The sequence below is a fragment of the Pecten maximus genome, chromosome 3 (assembly GCF_902652985.1).
Source record: "Pecten maximus chromosome 3, xPecMax1.1, whole genome shotgun sequence".
NCBI classification, from domain to species: Eukaryota; Metazoa; Mollusca; class Bivalvia; order Pectinida; family Pectinidae; genus Pecten; species Pecten maximus.
The window spans coordinates 22,857,947-22,873,193 of record NC_047017.1 but is presented as its reverse complement, the minus strand read 5'-3'; the positions used below and the strand labels follow the sequence as shown (position 1 = coordinate 22,873,193).

Below are 15,247 nucleotides of genomic sequence, written 5' to 3'. Positions count from 1 at the left end.
AACAAGAAATTTTGGATAACAAGCACAACCTTTACGATCTTATCGTCAAACAATACGGCGTAATCGATAATTCAACAGCTACAACCGTATTAGAAAAGTTTGCGATAAAAACAAATTCTTTTCGTCAATAAATAGTAAACTAAAAAACGGAATACGTGAACTAAATGAAAATTGAACATGGTGTTAATCAATGGGACTATGGTAGATCAACGGTATTAAACCACACACTAGTGATTCCGTTGTAATAACTTCGATTCTCACATCTTTCGAAATGACACTTTCAATCCACACTACAACGAACGAACTCTCGTTGTAATAGTACACAAAAGTAGTATTTCTCGTATGTTTTGGGTATCTGTATATCTATGCATTAGCCGTCACTGAACTCTCGGGTGTATGATCATGTACTATGGACGTTTGGTCATCATTTGTACTGTGTATGACGGGACCCTATCTCACTTTCTGAATGTCATTAAGTACTCAACGCCACCATACAATATGTATGGATGTTGGGTTGTGGTTTATTGGTGGTGCGCGACCTTTAGTAATCAATAGTCTAGAGTTACTCCCCTTGGGGATCGCGCTCGGTTGTGACTTCCGTGTAACCATGTGGAGCCTATAAAGTGTGTTCAGAGACTGATTGTCTTATTGTGTTTTCTTAATACTGGCGTGGATCCCACCGCTGCCACCACGCCAGTATTAAGAAAACACAATAAGACAATCAGTCTCTGAACACACTTTATAGGCTCCACATGGTTACACGGAAGTCACAACCGAGCGCGATCCCCAAGGGGAGTAACTCTAGACTATTGATTACTAAAGGTCGCGCACCACCAATAAACCACAACCCAACATCCATACATATTGTATGGTGGCGCAAGGATATATCACGATAGTGCATTCAGGAATCCAAATAATAATCCAATGGTACATCGCAATAGAGTCAAATAAAACATTATCTTTGATTTACATATAGTTAAATGCTTTCTATTTTATAACGACAGTAACTTAACTAATTTTATACTATGAAACATTTCGAATATCACAATTAGTATTAGATTGTATGCGTGACGTTTCAGTGACCACATTCAGTCACATTCATCTGAAACATGACCAGTGGTCACTTATATGTACTTATACATCGTCTCGAGAAAAGAATATACAAGATTATTAATTATCGTCTAAAGTCAATTTAAAATAGATCTCTGCCTTGATACCTACATCCTTATATCCAGCTACACAATAACCGACCTAAAAACACATCCTTCCACCAACACAACATCACATCTAAAACACAAACTCGCCCAATGGTTACTTACTTACGCACATACACACTCACACACCTACACAGCATTCACCAACATACACGCTAACCTTACCTCTATCACAAATATACCCCCGAAAAATCAAACCTGTTGACGAAATTTTCTTTTTCTGGCGATAATGTTAATAGATATTTACAAAAGTTTGTTCTGGAAATATTCGTATGCAAATTAGAAAAAAGGCTTTTGATTACAATGGCATTGCGTCCAAGTGTGTTTTCACTCACAACCAGCTGTGATCCTAAATATAACTAGCTAAGAACACGCCGATACATATCACACATAGTAAAAAATATGACATAAATGCAACAACTTTCACTTTTCGCCTTTAAAGGAAATTGCAATCCCGGCAGTACGTTATGTTCACACGAGTGATTAGTATTTTTGTAAAACGATTGCCAGCTTTTCGACAGCTTTTTTGTTGAGTTCGCACTCGTAGAGACCACTGTCACTGGTAAATGCCATGTCAATAATCCCACCAAGTTGTCGTAACTCACTTCCGGTTACGCGGAGACTTGTGGGAGTTAGTGAAGATAGGTTTTCTTTGTTGGTATGGTGGAGTACCAGGGCTATCACGTCTTTGGTAACTGAAATGTACAATAACAATAAACAATTGCTGGTATTTGCAGATAATGCATGGTTAATAAACATATGGGATGCATTACCTCTGCAATATATACATTCAGGGATTCACACAAGTAAACCTCACTATCAAGCATAATAAAAAAGTCAACCCGAACATTGAACAAGAGTAATATGCATTGAAACATGTTGTTGGTTACAACATCCCATAATTTTCGTTAACACGCATATCTCGAAACCCATTTTTATATACTTCATACAGGGCAAATCGGAGATAAACCGTGGAGTTAGAACTTATAGCTGTCATACAAGCATTGTATGTCAGCGATTGATATTTTATTGTCGTTCTCAACCACTACTATATACAATTATATATATATGTATATATACATTATTATATATGGTAAATGTTTATTTTTTCTCTTTGCGAGGATTGTAGAGCACTAAGAGAAACATTAATACGAAAATATTTAAAAATATATATAACTAATGGATAAACAGCAAAAACCGAAAGAAATAACAAGAGACATTGCAGTATAGAGTTTATATAAAAACATTAACATTCGAATGTTTATTCTACATGTTTTCCGAAATCAAAAAAAGTCACTTGGTTGTAACTTACCCGTGATTCCCTTTAATGTATCTAGTATGTTAGTACCGACCCTGGACATATTTAGACAGAAAACCACAAGGGGTCCACAAAGGGCACCTGCTGTCGGCTTGTATGGCTGTATTGTAAGGTCCATATGGGTCTTGTCAACTTTTCCTTCGAGACCCCTCGTTAGTTCCTTGGTAACCATGTCTACCATTGCCTTTCCCATCCCGCTTCCCTCGCTTCGTAGACTCAGAACTGTAAGAAGCGGCAAAAACGTACTGTGCAATTTTATAATTCCATGTAAATGTATACGGGGATTTCATTAGTTTTCGCGATCATTCACAGAATTAATACAATACAATTAAATAAGAAAATCGCTTATATATTCTAAGACAGATATGGGTTCTGAATACATATGTTTTATAACCAAGAATAACGACTTTAACAAAATCACAATCGAAACTCTAAAACTGCTAAAATAGAGTTCCCTTATATTACAGAAATAGTACAAGGAACTCAAATGTAGGTATTCTGTATAGATACGTGTCTTCTGCTTCATCGAAGACACATAGACACACCGGTACCGTATGCAAATCTACACATTCTCAACGTTTAAGGTAGCTTTAAAAATCCTCAGCATTTATTTGTATTTATAACACGTTAAAGAGGATAATCTAGCACCCATATACAAAAATGGCGTTTTGAACAAAGAAGCTCTATTATATTGACATTGTACGTTCAGAGAGAAGTGTTTGATTTACAATGTATATAATGAATTAAGATTACACATACCGACGGATTTCCTCTTTGCTCGCTCTGCCGCCTCTCTCACTTCTCTCTGAAGTGTCTGAAGTTCTTCATCCTTAGCATCTGCAGATAAAACAAATCTAAATCTATTTTCCAAGGAGGAATAATTTAGGTAACATATCTGATAGTTTATACAGTACAAACCATATTGAAATTATTGTACATATTTGTGTATATATATTATTACCGAATTGCTCTTGCAATGTTTCCTTGTCATATTTCAGATCATCATTGTGTGATGTAAGTGTCAAATTTGCGGCTCTAAGATCTTCCATTTTGATAGATATATCCGTAAGGCTTTCCTGTAGACTGGCAACCTCTTTCTCGGAGACCTCTTTCTCCATACTGACTGTATGCAGAATTGCCTGGAGTGACCCTGTATCATACAGTGACAGTATTCATGGATACTAGAACACCTTGTATTTCAGGGAGAATAATATTTATTTTTCTTGGGATATATGTTTTCCCTTTTTTCACGCTTGTTTCATTTATATTTGTAGACTCGACAAATACAATAAAAAAATGTATATTTATGAAAAATGCAGATTTTTCCAAACTCACCTAATTTCTCCTCTAATGCATTCTTTTCCTGTTGCAACACGTCAATTTTGGATGAAAGCGTAGAGCATGCGGCATTTAGGTCTTCTAACTTGGTGGACATTTCCTTATGCTGTTGTAGTTTTTCTTTCTGAAGACTGTCCATTTCCTTTTTAACCGCCTCTTTCTCAGTGTTAACAGCACCGATGGTCGATTGGAGTGAACCTGTAGATATAGTATACTTTTCGTAAGTGAGTAATATTTAACATTAGTGATAAGAAAAGCAAAGATCACAAATTTATTTTTATTGTTTCATTATACATATTGAGCATATGAAGAGCAAGTCGGATTCAATATTTATAAGTCTTGAAGTGTATTTATTGATTGTGAACTTCAATTTCAATTAAGAAAAAATAGTTTAAGAACAGTTGGAGAGATATTTTTTCATAATTCGGACTCTGATGTGTAATACCACCTTAACATACCACACTGTGTTTCCAACCCGAAAACCTTTTGTTTTAACTTTTCAACTGTAGACGAAAGTGCAGACTTATCTCCCTGTAGTGACACAATCTGTGCCTTCAGGTCTGCGCAGGTTGTTTGATACTCCTGTTGTAAGGTATCCAGTTCCTCGTTTAATTTGTCTTTGTCTGACCGTACAGTTTTGAGTTTATCTTCACTGTCAGCTAGTTAACACAGTTAATTTGATTATATGTCAGTAATTTTTAAATAACAGAGAAAACGTGGACATAGGTGTTATCAGCTGAGTTATCTGCTTGTGACGGCATAATTTAGAGTCACAACTCAGGCTTAATTTATCTACTTGAAAGAGATATCTACCATTGTTCTCTGAATAGCAAAACCATTCTACAATACATTTTACGCTCACGTTTATGTTTGAATATTCTTTCAACTCATATTTTATTTTCAAAACGGTGTTACTTCAAGAAGAACATCCAACGGATTGAAGTTTTACTTTTAAAACAACAATTACCGTACAAGTTTACAAAACAAGTTATATTAACTTATATAGAAAATCCATGTGGTCGGGCAGGTGACCCCATGTCTAGGCGAAAGCAAGTGTGTTACCTGGATTATTCGGGTTATGTTTAGAAAGTTACTACACACGTACATATTGTAGGTTGAAACACCCCTGTAAGATAGTTATATTTACCGAGTTGTATTTCCATCTTAGCAACATTTTGTTGTAATGTTTCGACGGTTGACGACAGGGCAGATTTATCTCCCCTGAGTGACTCGATCTGTTTCTCAAGGTCCGCACGTTTAGTGTGATACTCCTGTCGTAATGCTGCCATTTCTTTTTCTAATTTGTCTTTGTTTAACTTCATAGTTTTGAGTTCATCTTCACGTTCACCTAGTAAACATGATAATGTGGTCAAATGGTTGGAATACCGGGATATATTTAGGCAATAATTATTCTCCAATGGTGTGGTTTCGACGATTTATCCTTATGTTAGAACATATCGTGTCTGATTCTGAAATACTACAGTAAGTGATTGAAGTCAGAATAACGACCACGGCCATAAGGGGATGGGATACATATGTAATTACAAATTACAATAGCTGTTCGATTTGAACAGAAAATCAAATTAAAGTGAACTTTTGCATTGTGAAAAAAGGCTTGTAGGATTTTCAATTTTCATTTCTCAAAGGCAGAAATCTTTCCAGTCAAATAGAAATGTTTACCGATTTGTCTTTCCTTCGTTTCAACATTTTGTTGTAAGCTTTGGACTGTTGAGAACATCGCAGACTTATCTTCCTTGATTGACACAATCTGTTTCTCCAGGTCTGTACGGGTTGTTTGATACTCCTGTTGTAAGGTATCCAGTTCCTCGTTTAATTTGTCTTTGTCTGACCGTACAGATTTGAGTTCATCTTCACTGTCAGCTAGTTAACACAGTTAATTTGATAATATGTCAGTAATTTTAAAATACCAGAGCAAACGTGGACATACATGATATAAGTTGAGTTATCTACTTCATAATATAGTCACAACTCAGGCTTGATTTATCTGCTTTGAAGCGATGTCTACCCTTGATCTCTGAATAGCAAAACCATTCACTACAATACCTTTTACGCTCACGTCTATGTTTGAATATTCTTTCAACTCATATTTTTTTTTTACTTCAAGAGGAACATCCAACGGAAGGAAGTTTTACTTTTAAAACAACAATTACGAAACAAGTTTACAAAACAAGTTATATTAACTTATATAGAAAATCCATGTGGTCGGGCAGGTGACCTCATGGCTAGGCGTAAAGCAAGTGTGTTACCTGGATTATACGGGTTATGTTTAGAAAGTTACTGTCAACGAAGGATGAAACATCCTAGTAAATTTGGTTATATTTACCGAGTTGTATTTCCATCTTAGCAACATTTTGTTGCAATTTTTCGACGGTTGACGACAGTGCAGATTTATCTCCCCTGAGTGACTCGATCTGTTTCTCAAGATCCGCACGTTTAGTGCGATACTCCTGTCGTAATGTTGCCATTTCTTGTTCTAATTTGTCTTTGTTTAACTTCATAGTTTTTAGTTCATCTTCACGGTCACCTAGTAAACATGAAAATGTGGTCAAACGTTTGGAATAACGGGATATATTTAGGCAATAATTGTTCTGTAATGGTGCTTTTGGCGATTAACTTTATGTTATAACATCGTGTCTGATTCTGAAAAACTGTACGAAGTGCTTAAACTCAGAATTGCGACCAAAGCCATCAATGGATGGTATACATATTGCATTACAAATTACAAAAGCAGCGTGATTTGAACTGGACATCCAATTAAAGTGAATAGTGGAATTGTAAAATAAGGCTTTGTCGATTTTAATTTTCAATTCTCAAATGCCGAAATCTTCCAAGTCAAATAGAAATGTTTACCGATTTGTCTTTCCTTCGTTTCAACATTTTGTTGTAAGCTTTGAACTGTTGATAACTTTGCAGAGTTATCTTCCTTGATTGACACAATCTGTTTCTCCAGGTCTATACGGGTTGCTTGATACTCCTGTTTTAATGTTTCCAGTTCCTCTGTCAGTTTGTCCTTGTTCGACAGTACAGTATTCAGTTTGTCTTCATTTGCACCCAGTGAACATATTAAACTAGGTTGCGGGGAAAATCAACTTAATACGTTATTTAGTATATTCCACTTGGAGAGTTAAGAAGTGAACCAAAATTAATCTACCTATTGGTCGTTACTCTTACCTAGTGAACATATCCAACACGGATGACGGTAAAAGCTATATACGATATTCAGTTATTGTGAGTGGTAATATTAGGGTGTGCACCAAAATGATATTTATTTAATGTTTAAGCATAGATAATCGGTTATATGGTCATGTATAACTAATACAACCTATTTTATACTTTCGGAACAGAAAAAAACACTTTACTAGTAGCAACGAATATCCTCATTTATTATAATTTATTTCATTCATTTTTTTAATTACTTATCACATATCAATTGTCGATATTCTGTTGTCCAAATAGTTTTTTCCAAGTTTTCACGATATCGAGGTTAATTAAGATTTATTTTATGTGAAGTGTTCCGGTCATATTCGTCATGTACCGTTTAGGCTTATGTCACATCGGGACCAAATTGTAGAGAATCCCGTCATATTTGGTCTACATAAGCGTTCCGTCGAGAATAACAAACGGTTTCTACAAATATCTCAATTCTATTCAGTCACGTATCATACACTGATAAAGGGAAAACACAGCGTTTTGTTTGGTTCAGCACCAGATAATATATACGAAATAAAGAAATTAAACTAAAAGATTATCTTGCTTTTTATATGTCAATAAGATAAATCGATAAAATACTTTTCTTATTCCTCTGTATAGTTATGGCACTCGTGTCCGATTTGAAATACAAATGCTGGATACATTTAAAATAATCTTTTAAGTGTAAAAATGTGATGTAAGTAAACTACCACTTTGGTCAGCGGTAGATTATTTCCTGCGACAGTCGTCATCTCATATCGTTTCGAAGAAATGAATGATTATGAAAGAAACCTTAGTGATGCTTTTACTAGCTGCGTTTGATCAAAGTACTTTCTGAGTATGCTCTCGTTGGTTTGTACGTTATATATATTATCGATCGAAATTGATATGCCTCTGTCGATATTTACAACATTTCTGGGAAAGAGATTAGGGAAAGGCTTAAGAATTCATTACCACCTAGTGAAGAATTTAAACAGATAGCCTCAGCAATGCATCGACTCTGATTCAAAAGGCTCATCCTTGGTTATCAAAGTCCTTTCCTCATATCTCTATTGTTATATTATTATTCAACAACTTACCGAGCTGCTGTTTTAACTCTTCCTTGTCTTTTTCCAATTCCCCAATCGAGGTGGCCTTGCTATTGTTTTCCTCCATGAGGTTGTCTATTTGACCATTAAGTTCCTTCTGCATATCCTGATATTGACCGCGAACCTCTCCCAAATCCGTCAACAATGTATCATTTTCACTGCAATACTTGTTGAACTCCTTTTCCTTTTCACCTGTAGAATAAGTAGAATATTGATAAAGTAGGCCGCATTTTTCAATGATTTGAGGGAAATATTTTGATACTTTATTGGTCTAGCAGAACCCACTGAACGTTTGTATTACTATTAAGATGTTCTGCAGTGAAGTGAAAGAAATGCCATTAAAACGGTGGACATACAGGAAATCAGGCGTGACGTCCCTGGTGTTTTACAGTGATTAGATCCATCGAGGACTATTTTTGCTTTTACCGAGCGATTCTCCATTCAAAAATATGGCCAGATATGATCAATCACGTGCTACTTTCTTTAAAAAGAATAAGTAATTTGTCTTTGTCAAATGTTAAATGTTTTAACGGATAAATATCAAAATTAAGGAATAGTATAACCCCCTCCTTTTCCTACCAATATATCTTGCACTTAAAAAAAGGGGAAAAAACCCCCAATAAAAACCGGTCGTTTTCAAACTTGAATGATTAATCCAATATGAGACCAGAACGTTTGTAGTGTACATGTATATATTTTAAAGCAAAACAATTCAAAAGTAGTTCAAAAAATTAACCTAGCGAGTTCAAGTGCAAAGTTCGCGCAGTTAATATCAAATAAATCCGGATATCATTCAGTCATTAATAAAATTACCTAGTTCACGTTTGTGCGTTTCCTCACTATTCTTGAGCTCTTTTATTTTTGAAGAAGCTTTTTCAAGATCTGACCCTAGGTCTCTGATTTGTCGAGTAAGGCTGTTTTGTTGGGCTAAGTTTGCTTCTTGTGAGTCAGTCAGACCTCTTGTTAATTTCACGTGGTCTTGTTTCTCTTGCTGAAGCTCTGCTATCTGTCCTCTCAGGTTTTGGACATCATGATCTTGTCGACTTAGTTTCTCTTGATAATCCCTTTTCTCCTGCTGAAGCTCTGCTATCTCCCCTCTAAGTTTTTGGAGATCCTGTTCTTTCTCCTGCTGTAGTTGTGCTAATTGTCGACTTTGTTTCTCTTGGTGATCCCTTTTCTCCTGCTGTAATTCTTCTATTTCTCTCCTCAGTTTTAGGAGATCATGTTCTTTCTCCTGCTGTAGCTGTGCTATTTGACGACTTAGTTTATCTTCGTGATCCCTTTTCTCCTGCTGAAGGACTGCTAACTCTCCTACTAGCTTTTCAATGCCTGTCTGTTTCTCCTGTTTCAGCTGTGCCAATTCGTTAGCTAGTTTCCCATAGTCCCGTTGAAGGGTTGCATGTTCCCTTGTCACATTCTGTTGGTCCGGTTGTGTCGTGTCTTGTGGTCCTGATCCTCTATGTTTTTCATGATCTCTTTGTCTCGTATGTTTTTCGTTCTCCTCATGAACTGACAATTGTGTAGCCGGTTGCACATAATCCAATTTTTTCTCTTCTTCAAGGTCTTTCAGCTGTCTTTCCAATTTCTCGCACTTAAGCTCTGTTGCCTTTCGAAGGTCTGCCTCCTTACTCAGTTCCTTATTATTCTCTTCTAAGTTGTTAATTTCGGCTTTAAGTTGATCAATATAACGCTTGCTTTCTTCCAGATCTGTTTTAAGCCTTTCGTTGTCGGGTTGAATCTCCTCTGTAGGGCTACCTGTCTGTAATTTACGTCTTTGTCGCGTTGGCCGTCGTTGATCGTCGTCGTATCCTAATGAAGAACAACGAGGCATTTTAAAAATCTACATCATGATAATAATCTCGCAGTATACATACTATTATCAAATGCTTCAGCATTCAGTATTCTATTCATATTAAGGAGTGTAGTTTAGCTTTATATTTTCATCTAATGTTAGTGGCCATGGAAACAGTAAGTTGATCAACAATAATCTGACGTCACAAGATGATATCAATACCTTGTGTGATCAACTCCTTCCTTGAAAAGTAGATGTATGGAATTCAAATAAATGTAAGAATACATATAAAGGATATTGAATGGTTTCCCGTTGAATATAGCATATTTTTCATGAGTATGACTTAATATCGATATTTTCACGAGTGCGGAGCAAAAATGCAATAAATAGTCTTTCCTAAAAGAAGACAATATATGGATGATAGTGAGTTAATTGTTAAGTAAATACATGCAATGGGTGTTTTTAAGTGGTTACAACTTCATTTCAAAAGCAACACGACGTACGAAAGGATGAACATTTCTTGAAGTTAAAAAAAAAAAAAAAAAACCGTTCCCGAAACAAATTTCCACATCACACATTAAGCGGGAGTAAGAAGAACAAAGGTGGAGTAAGAAGAACGAAGATGGCTTTCCAGGCATGGTCATATCCTATAGGGCGCCGTTTTATTTCTTTAATTCCCATTGAGTGGTATTACTTAGATGTTTAACTTAGACGACTAAAACCAATTAAACGACTTAGTGATACTACTTCAAGTTTAATATATGCATTTTCACTTCGCTCCGCCTCAGTGAAACTGCTAAACTCATGCACACATTTACGAGGCGAATCACTCTTTGCTGGCGGCTTCATATATTCATTGTTTGTATTAGCGTTCTAGTTTTATACTGCCTTAGACTTGGATGTACTTTCACTTTGTAAACTGCGTCACAATGTTATAAGGTATGTATACAAACACGAGTGGAACATGTGATTTATGTACTAACAAAACTGACCGTTTAATGCAGACAAAAATACATGATCTGACATAACATTGACATTCTTGGTAGCACCAAGCTCCTGACCTCTAGCTCAGTAGCTGTATCGAATGAGATATTAGTCTACTGGATATCGCATGAGTAGTCACCGAAACAAAGACTTAATCAGAATAAAGAACAAACTAGTATCGAAAAATTATCATAAGACTGAATGCTGGGGTTACAGATGTTTTATATTAAAAACTAAAACCAGCCCTCATGGTTGTGACTCGAAACTACAGTACATGTGATGAAATCAAATATCCAGGAAGTTCTGCGTTTGAGAAAAAAGTGTAACAATGGGGATTTTTGCTGCTGCATGAGCAGAGGAGGGTTTATGTAATATTCTTGTAATATAGAATTTCACTGTCGCACTGGCGTTTTGGGATGTATTTTTTTTATAAACGTAAGCAGGCAAAACATGATTTCAACATAAGCGGTATTCGACGGTCCGGAACTTTTTTCCTCCATCATCACAGATGAGTCGTAAGGAATTCACATTCTTAAACCTTATAACGAGTTTTTAAAAGTTCAAGAATGTGTATAAATGCTGGCTTTTTAGTGTTGTGGTTATCAACTATGGTCGTCTTGCTGATTTTTTTTCGGAACCGAGCCCCTGTGTCTCGAGTGAACAAATCACACGCTTTATATGAACACTTCGCACGAAATTCGTGTTTATGTGGTTATGATACCTTTTTTTTTTTATAATTATGTGTTTCATCTTTGAACTATAACTATATTTATGTATATCAACAATTAAATGATCGAAGCATTTCTGGAACTAGAGTTTGTGTTGCCAAGGCGACGAGAGCAGATGACTGGCTGTTTTTTCACTACTGTGCACAATGGTGGCCGGTTAGGGCCACCTCGTTATCTTGCGACCTCGCAACCTCGACCTAAAGTCGCGAGGTCGCGAGGTTCCTCGCCTCGCAATCTTGCAATCTCATCTCGCGACCTCGAGACCTCGCCTCGCGTTGTAACCTCGCGATCTCGACTTCGATCTCGAGGATGCGAGGTCGCGAGATTACGAGGTGGCCCTAACCGGCCACCATAGTGCACACATGTGCAATAAGTAGAACATTGTTACAAGGTAACGTACTTACGTCATACCGTGACCACTCAATTCAGAAATATGATGGCGGGTATTTTGATTTGGTTAACGTTATAAGGATTGAATGTCAATTTTGTTACTTGCATGGACTGATGAGGGAAAGTTGTACATTTAATTAATTCATTTAGCAACATTTGACAATCAACCTTAAAGCAATATCATTTAACATTTAAATAGGTGATATCACTGAAGGATCAAGTGATATAATCAAACGTGATATACAGTAAAACGGCGCAACATTATGTCCGTTTTCGTTTATCGGTTGAACCAGATTTTTTTTCGTTTATGAAATAAGGACGGACCTGGTGATTTATGTTGTTTTCAGACAAGCCCTAACAAAGATTTTCATGGCCTGTATTATCATCTACAGATACCTCAAGATCTATGCTAGAAATATGACACTTTAAAACGGACGAACTGGTTGGTTTATTATCTAGTGTTTGATATTTGCTTCCAGAAAGAAGTATATATTCACAATGGAATCAATTTGACTGAGAGGAGCGATTTTAGAGTTTTAAGAGAATGCACATAGACTACTCGCGATGAGCTTTATCGGAATTTTCAATTCTTTCGGCGATGTCTGTTCAACAATACCTTCACTTTTTCTCGCTGCCTTAGGTTGAGACGTTATTGGGTTTTGATCTGCTATGTCGTATATCAACGAATCGGGAATCATCTTTTCCTCTTTTAAAAGACCGAAAAGAGTCTGATACACCTCTGGGCTTACAAGTCTCTCAAACTTCTGGAGTACGTTCACTAGTTTCTGAAAAATAAACCATAAAAATCGATAAATTAAAATCCTTATTTGGTAAACTAACATTATCGAGCTCATGTTTTCCGTAAAATTTTCCATCAGACATATCATACAAGTTGACATAACTTAAAATTAATTTCACACTATGTCGACTATACCTAAAGCAGGTACCAAGTATTGTAGGTGAAGGGAGAGAACTCCAATTTATTTTGAAATCTCTCAATCTTTTTTATTGATTATACTCTACCTGACTAAATTCAATAAAATCTTTTTCTTATTAAGTTTTATGTGAATGGAGAGACCTCACACATTGATGACCATAGTTTGAAAAAAAAAACAAAAAAACAAAAAAACAAACCGAATCTACTTTCATGGGTCATATTACACGTGCATAGGTATTCAAACGACCTTTTCTCTTTGACAGTTGACTTATTACAATTTCTGTGTAGATATGCGCTTTAAAGATGTCGGAGTGTGATTGCCGACCGACGTGTTAATAAGTGGTTGTGATATCTATACATAAACCTATATCACAGGTAACATTTATATAATGATGTTGTTAATCCTTAGTACATGTGATATACAGTAGGTTTTCTGGTTTATAGAACGTTTTGGCGAGAAAGAACATTCAACAGTATGTTAGATGATACATAGATGTACTTTTACATATTCGTAAGTATACAAATATGACTTCATTACACCCAGCACACAGGCATTTCAGAACTTGTTACAGTGTACAGACTTATATTTGACCGTATATCCTATAGCTGGATATATAGGTCCAAATTAATTTAGCCTGATAAATTCTACGGTCCCTGTGATCCAGCAATCAAGGCGTCAGAATCAGGTGTTAAATGTATTTGTTTCGTGCACACAAATAGTCATGAAGTATTAAGTATTCTGGAAACCTACCTCAACCTTTACTTTCTTTTTCGATGAGCAACTCCCCATGATCACACGAGGAAACCCACGTGGAATTTCGGTATCAATTAAATAAGATAAAGTTATCTGGAACTGATCTGAATCGTCTTGAAAATAATAAAATTCGTATCAAAACGTACGTCCACCATCAGTCGACCAAAAGTATGTGTACAGAACGAAAGTTGGTAAAACCTACTTTCGCTTTGTAAATGGAAATCGTACTTTCGGTTTTGGTGATGCTACTCGTAATTCACACCCACACACAGTCGCCGTATACGCATTCACAACTGTACATTAATCCTCACATACCGTTTACGGAATGTATGGAATGACTAAACGTGTGTTAAACAACATTCATCACTTTCATTATTAAGGCGTACCTGTTTTTGAATTTTATAGTGAGCGTAAAGGCTGTATCTTACTCAATACACACAAGGGGAAGGTGCAGACCTACATCACAAAAAAATAATTGTCAGATTAAAAAATAACCTCTCCCGAGTAGTCGTGGGTGTTCAAGGATAGGTAGTCGTGGGACGGACCATACTCGGGAAAGGCTATTTTTTATCTGACAATATTTTTTTTGTGACGTAGGTCCGCATCTACACCCCCCCCCCCCCCCCCCCCCCCCCCCCTCGTGTCTATATGTTTGTTACATTGTCTCATAAACCGCCGTGATAGATAGAGCGTTCTCGTATAAAACAGCTATGTAAGAAAATCAAATCTTGAATAGCACATCACGTGCGCAGAGTAATCTGGGTTCAAGAGGGACAACTCTTACAACGTCGTCTGCATAGATTCACATCTGTCCTCCGTCATCATCGGTGTTAGTTTTAGAAAATTGGACTTATCTAATATACATATGTATATGTATTAAGAAGAGACATGTATCATAACAATAATAAACCGATAGGGTTACACGGTAAAAAATGCAAACCCTGCATGCTTATCTGTCATTAAAAACAACAAATCACACAATCATCTGGTACTGATAAGGCATTGAATCAAATAATAAAGTTGTGCTTTTTAACAAAATGTCAAAACCCAAAATGAGGAAATGGTTTCGTCCAAGTCAGCACAGGGGCCTGAATCTTTGTATAACTCTATAGTTGTATTTTGACTTATCGTAGTGGGTTCATGTAACACATTTTTAGATGTTTGACCTGCCTTCATCATGCTTCCAAGAAAACCGGTGAACACAGTTATTTGTACGTCACAGAAAAGAATAAATACTCGTATCGATTCACTGTTTGACTGTTCATGCTGTGACGTAATGTAGGTAAAGTATAAATAAACCTTCAAATGATACATTGGGGTAAGTAAACCTTCAAATGTTGGCTCCAGGTAAAAATAACCTTCAAAGGATAACTTCGGGTAAATAAATCTTAATATTACTCTGATTCCAGAACCATAAATGCGTATACAGGAGCAAGAGTACGAAATTGTTGCGAAATAGCAGCTATTTATAACAGAACCCCTTCCATCTCTTCG

At 36.2% G+C, this 15,247-nt stretch overlaps 1 protein-coding gene across 1 annotated transcript; it reads right to left on the bottom strand.

The window, feature by feature from the left end:
- Window positions 1–882: 882 nt before the first annotated feature.
- LOC117323593 (myosin-11-like) lies at window positions 883–13,924 on the bottom strand. The gene is made up of 13 exons (XM_033878904.1): window positions 13,751–13,924; window positions 12,679–12,847; window positions 8,982–9,977; window positions 8,160–8,360; window positions 6,215–6,415; window positions 5,551–5,751; window positions 5,018–5,218; window positions 4,329–4,529; window positions 3,868–4,068; window positions 3,494–3,682; window positions 3,292–3,369; window positions 2,527–2,754; window positions 883–1,909 (listed from the first exon to the last, which is right to left on the bottom strand). The coding sequence occupies exons 1-13, from the start codon at window positions 13,787–13,789 to the stop codon at window positions 1,698–1,700; spliced, it is 3,117 nt and encodes a 1,038-aa protein (XP_033734795.1). The 5' UTR covers window positions 13,790–13,924; the 3' UTR covers window positions 883–1,697.
- Between the last annotated feature and the right edge of the window lie 1,323 nt (window positions 13,925–15,247).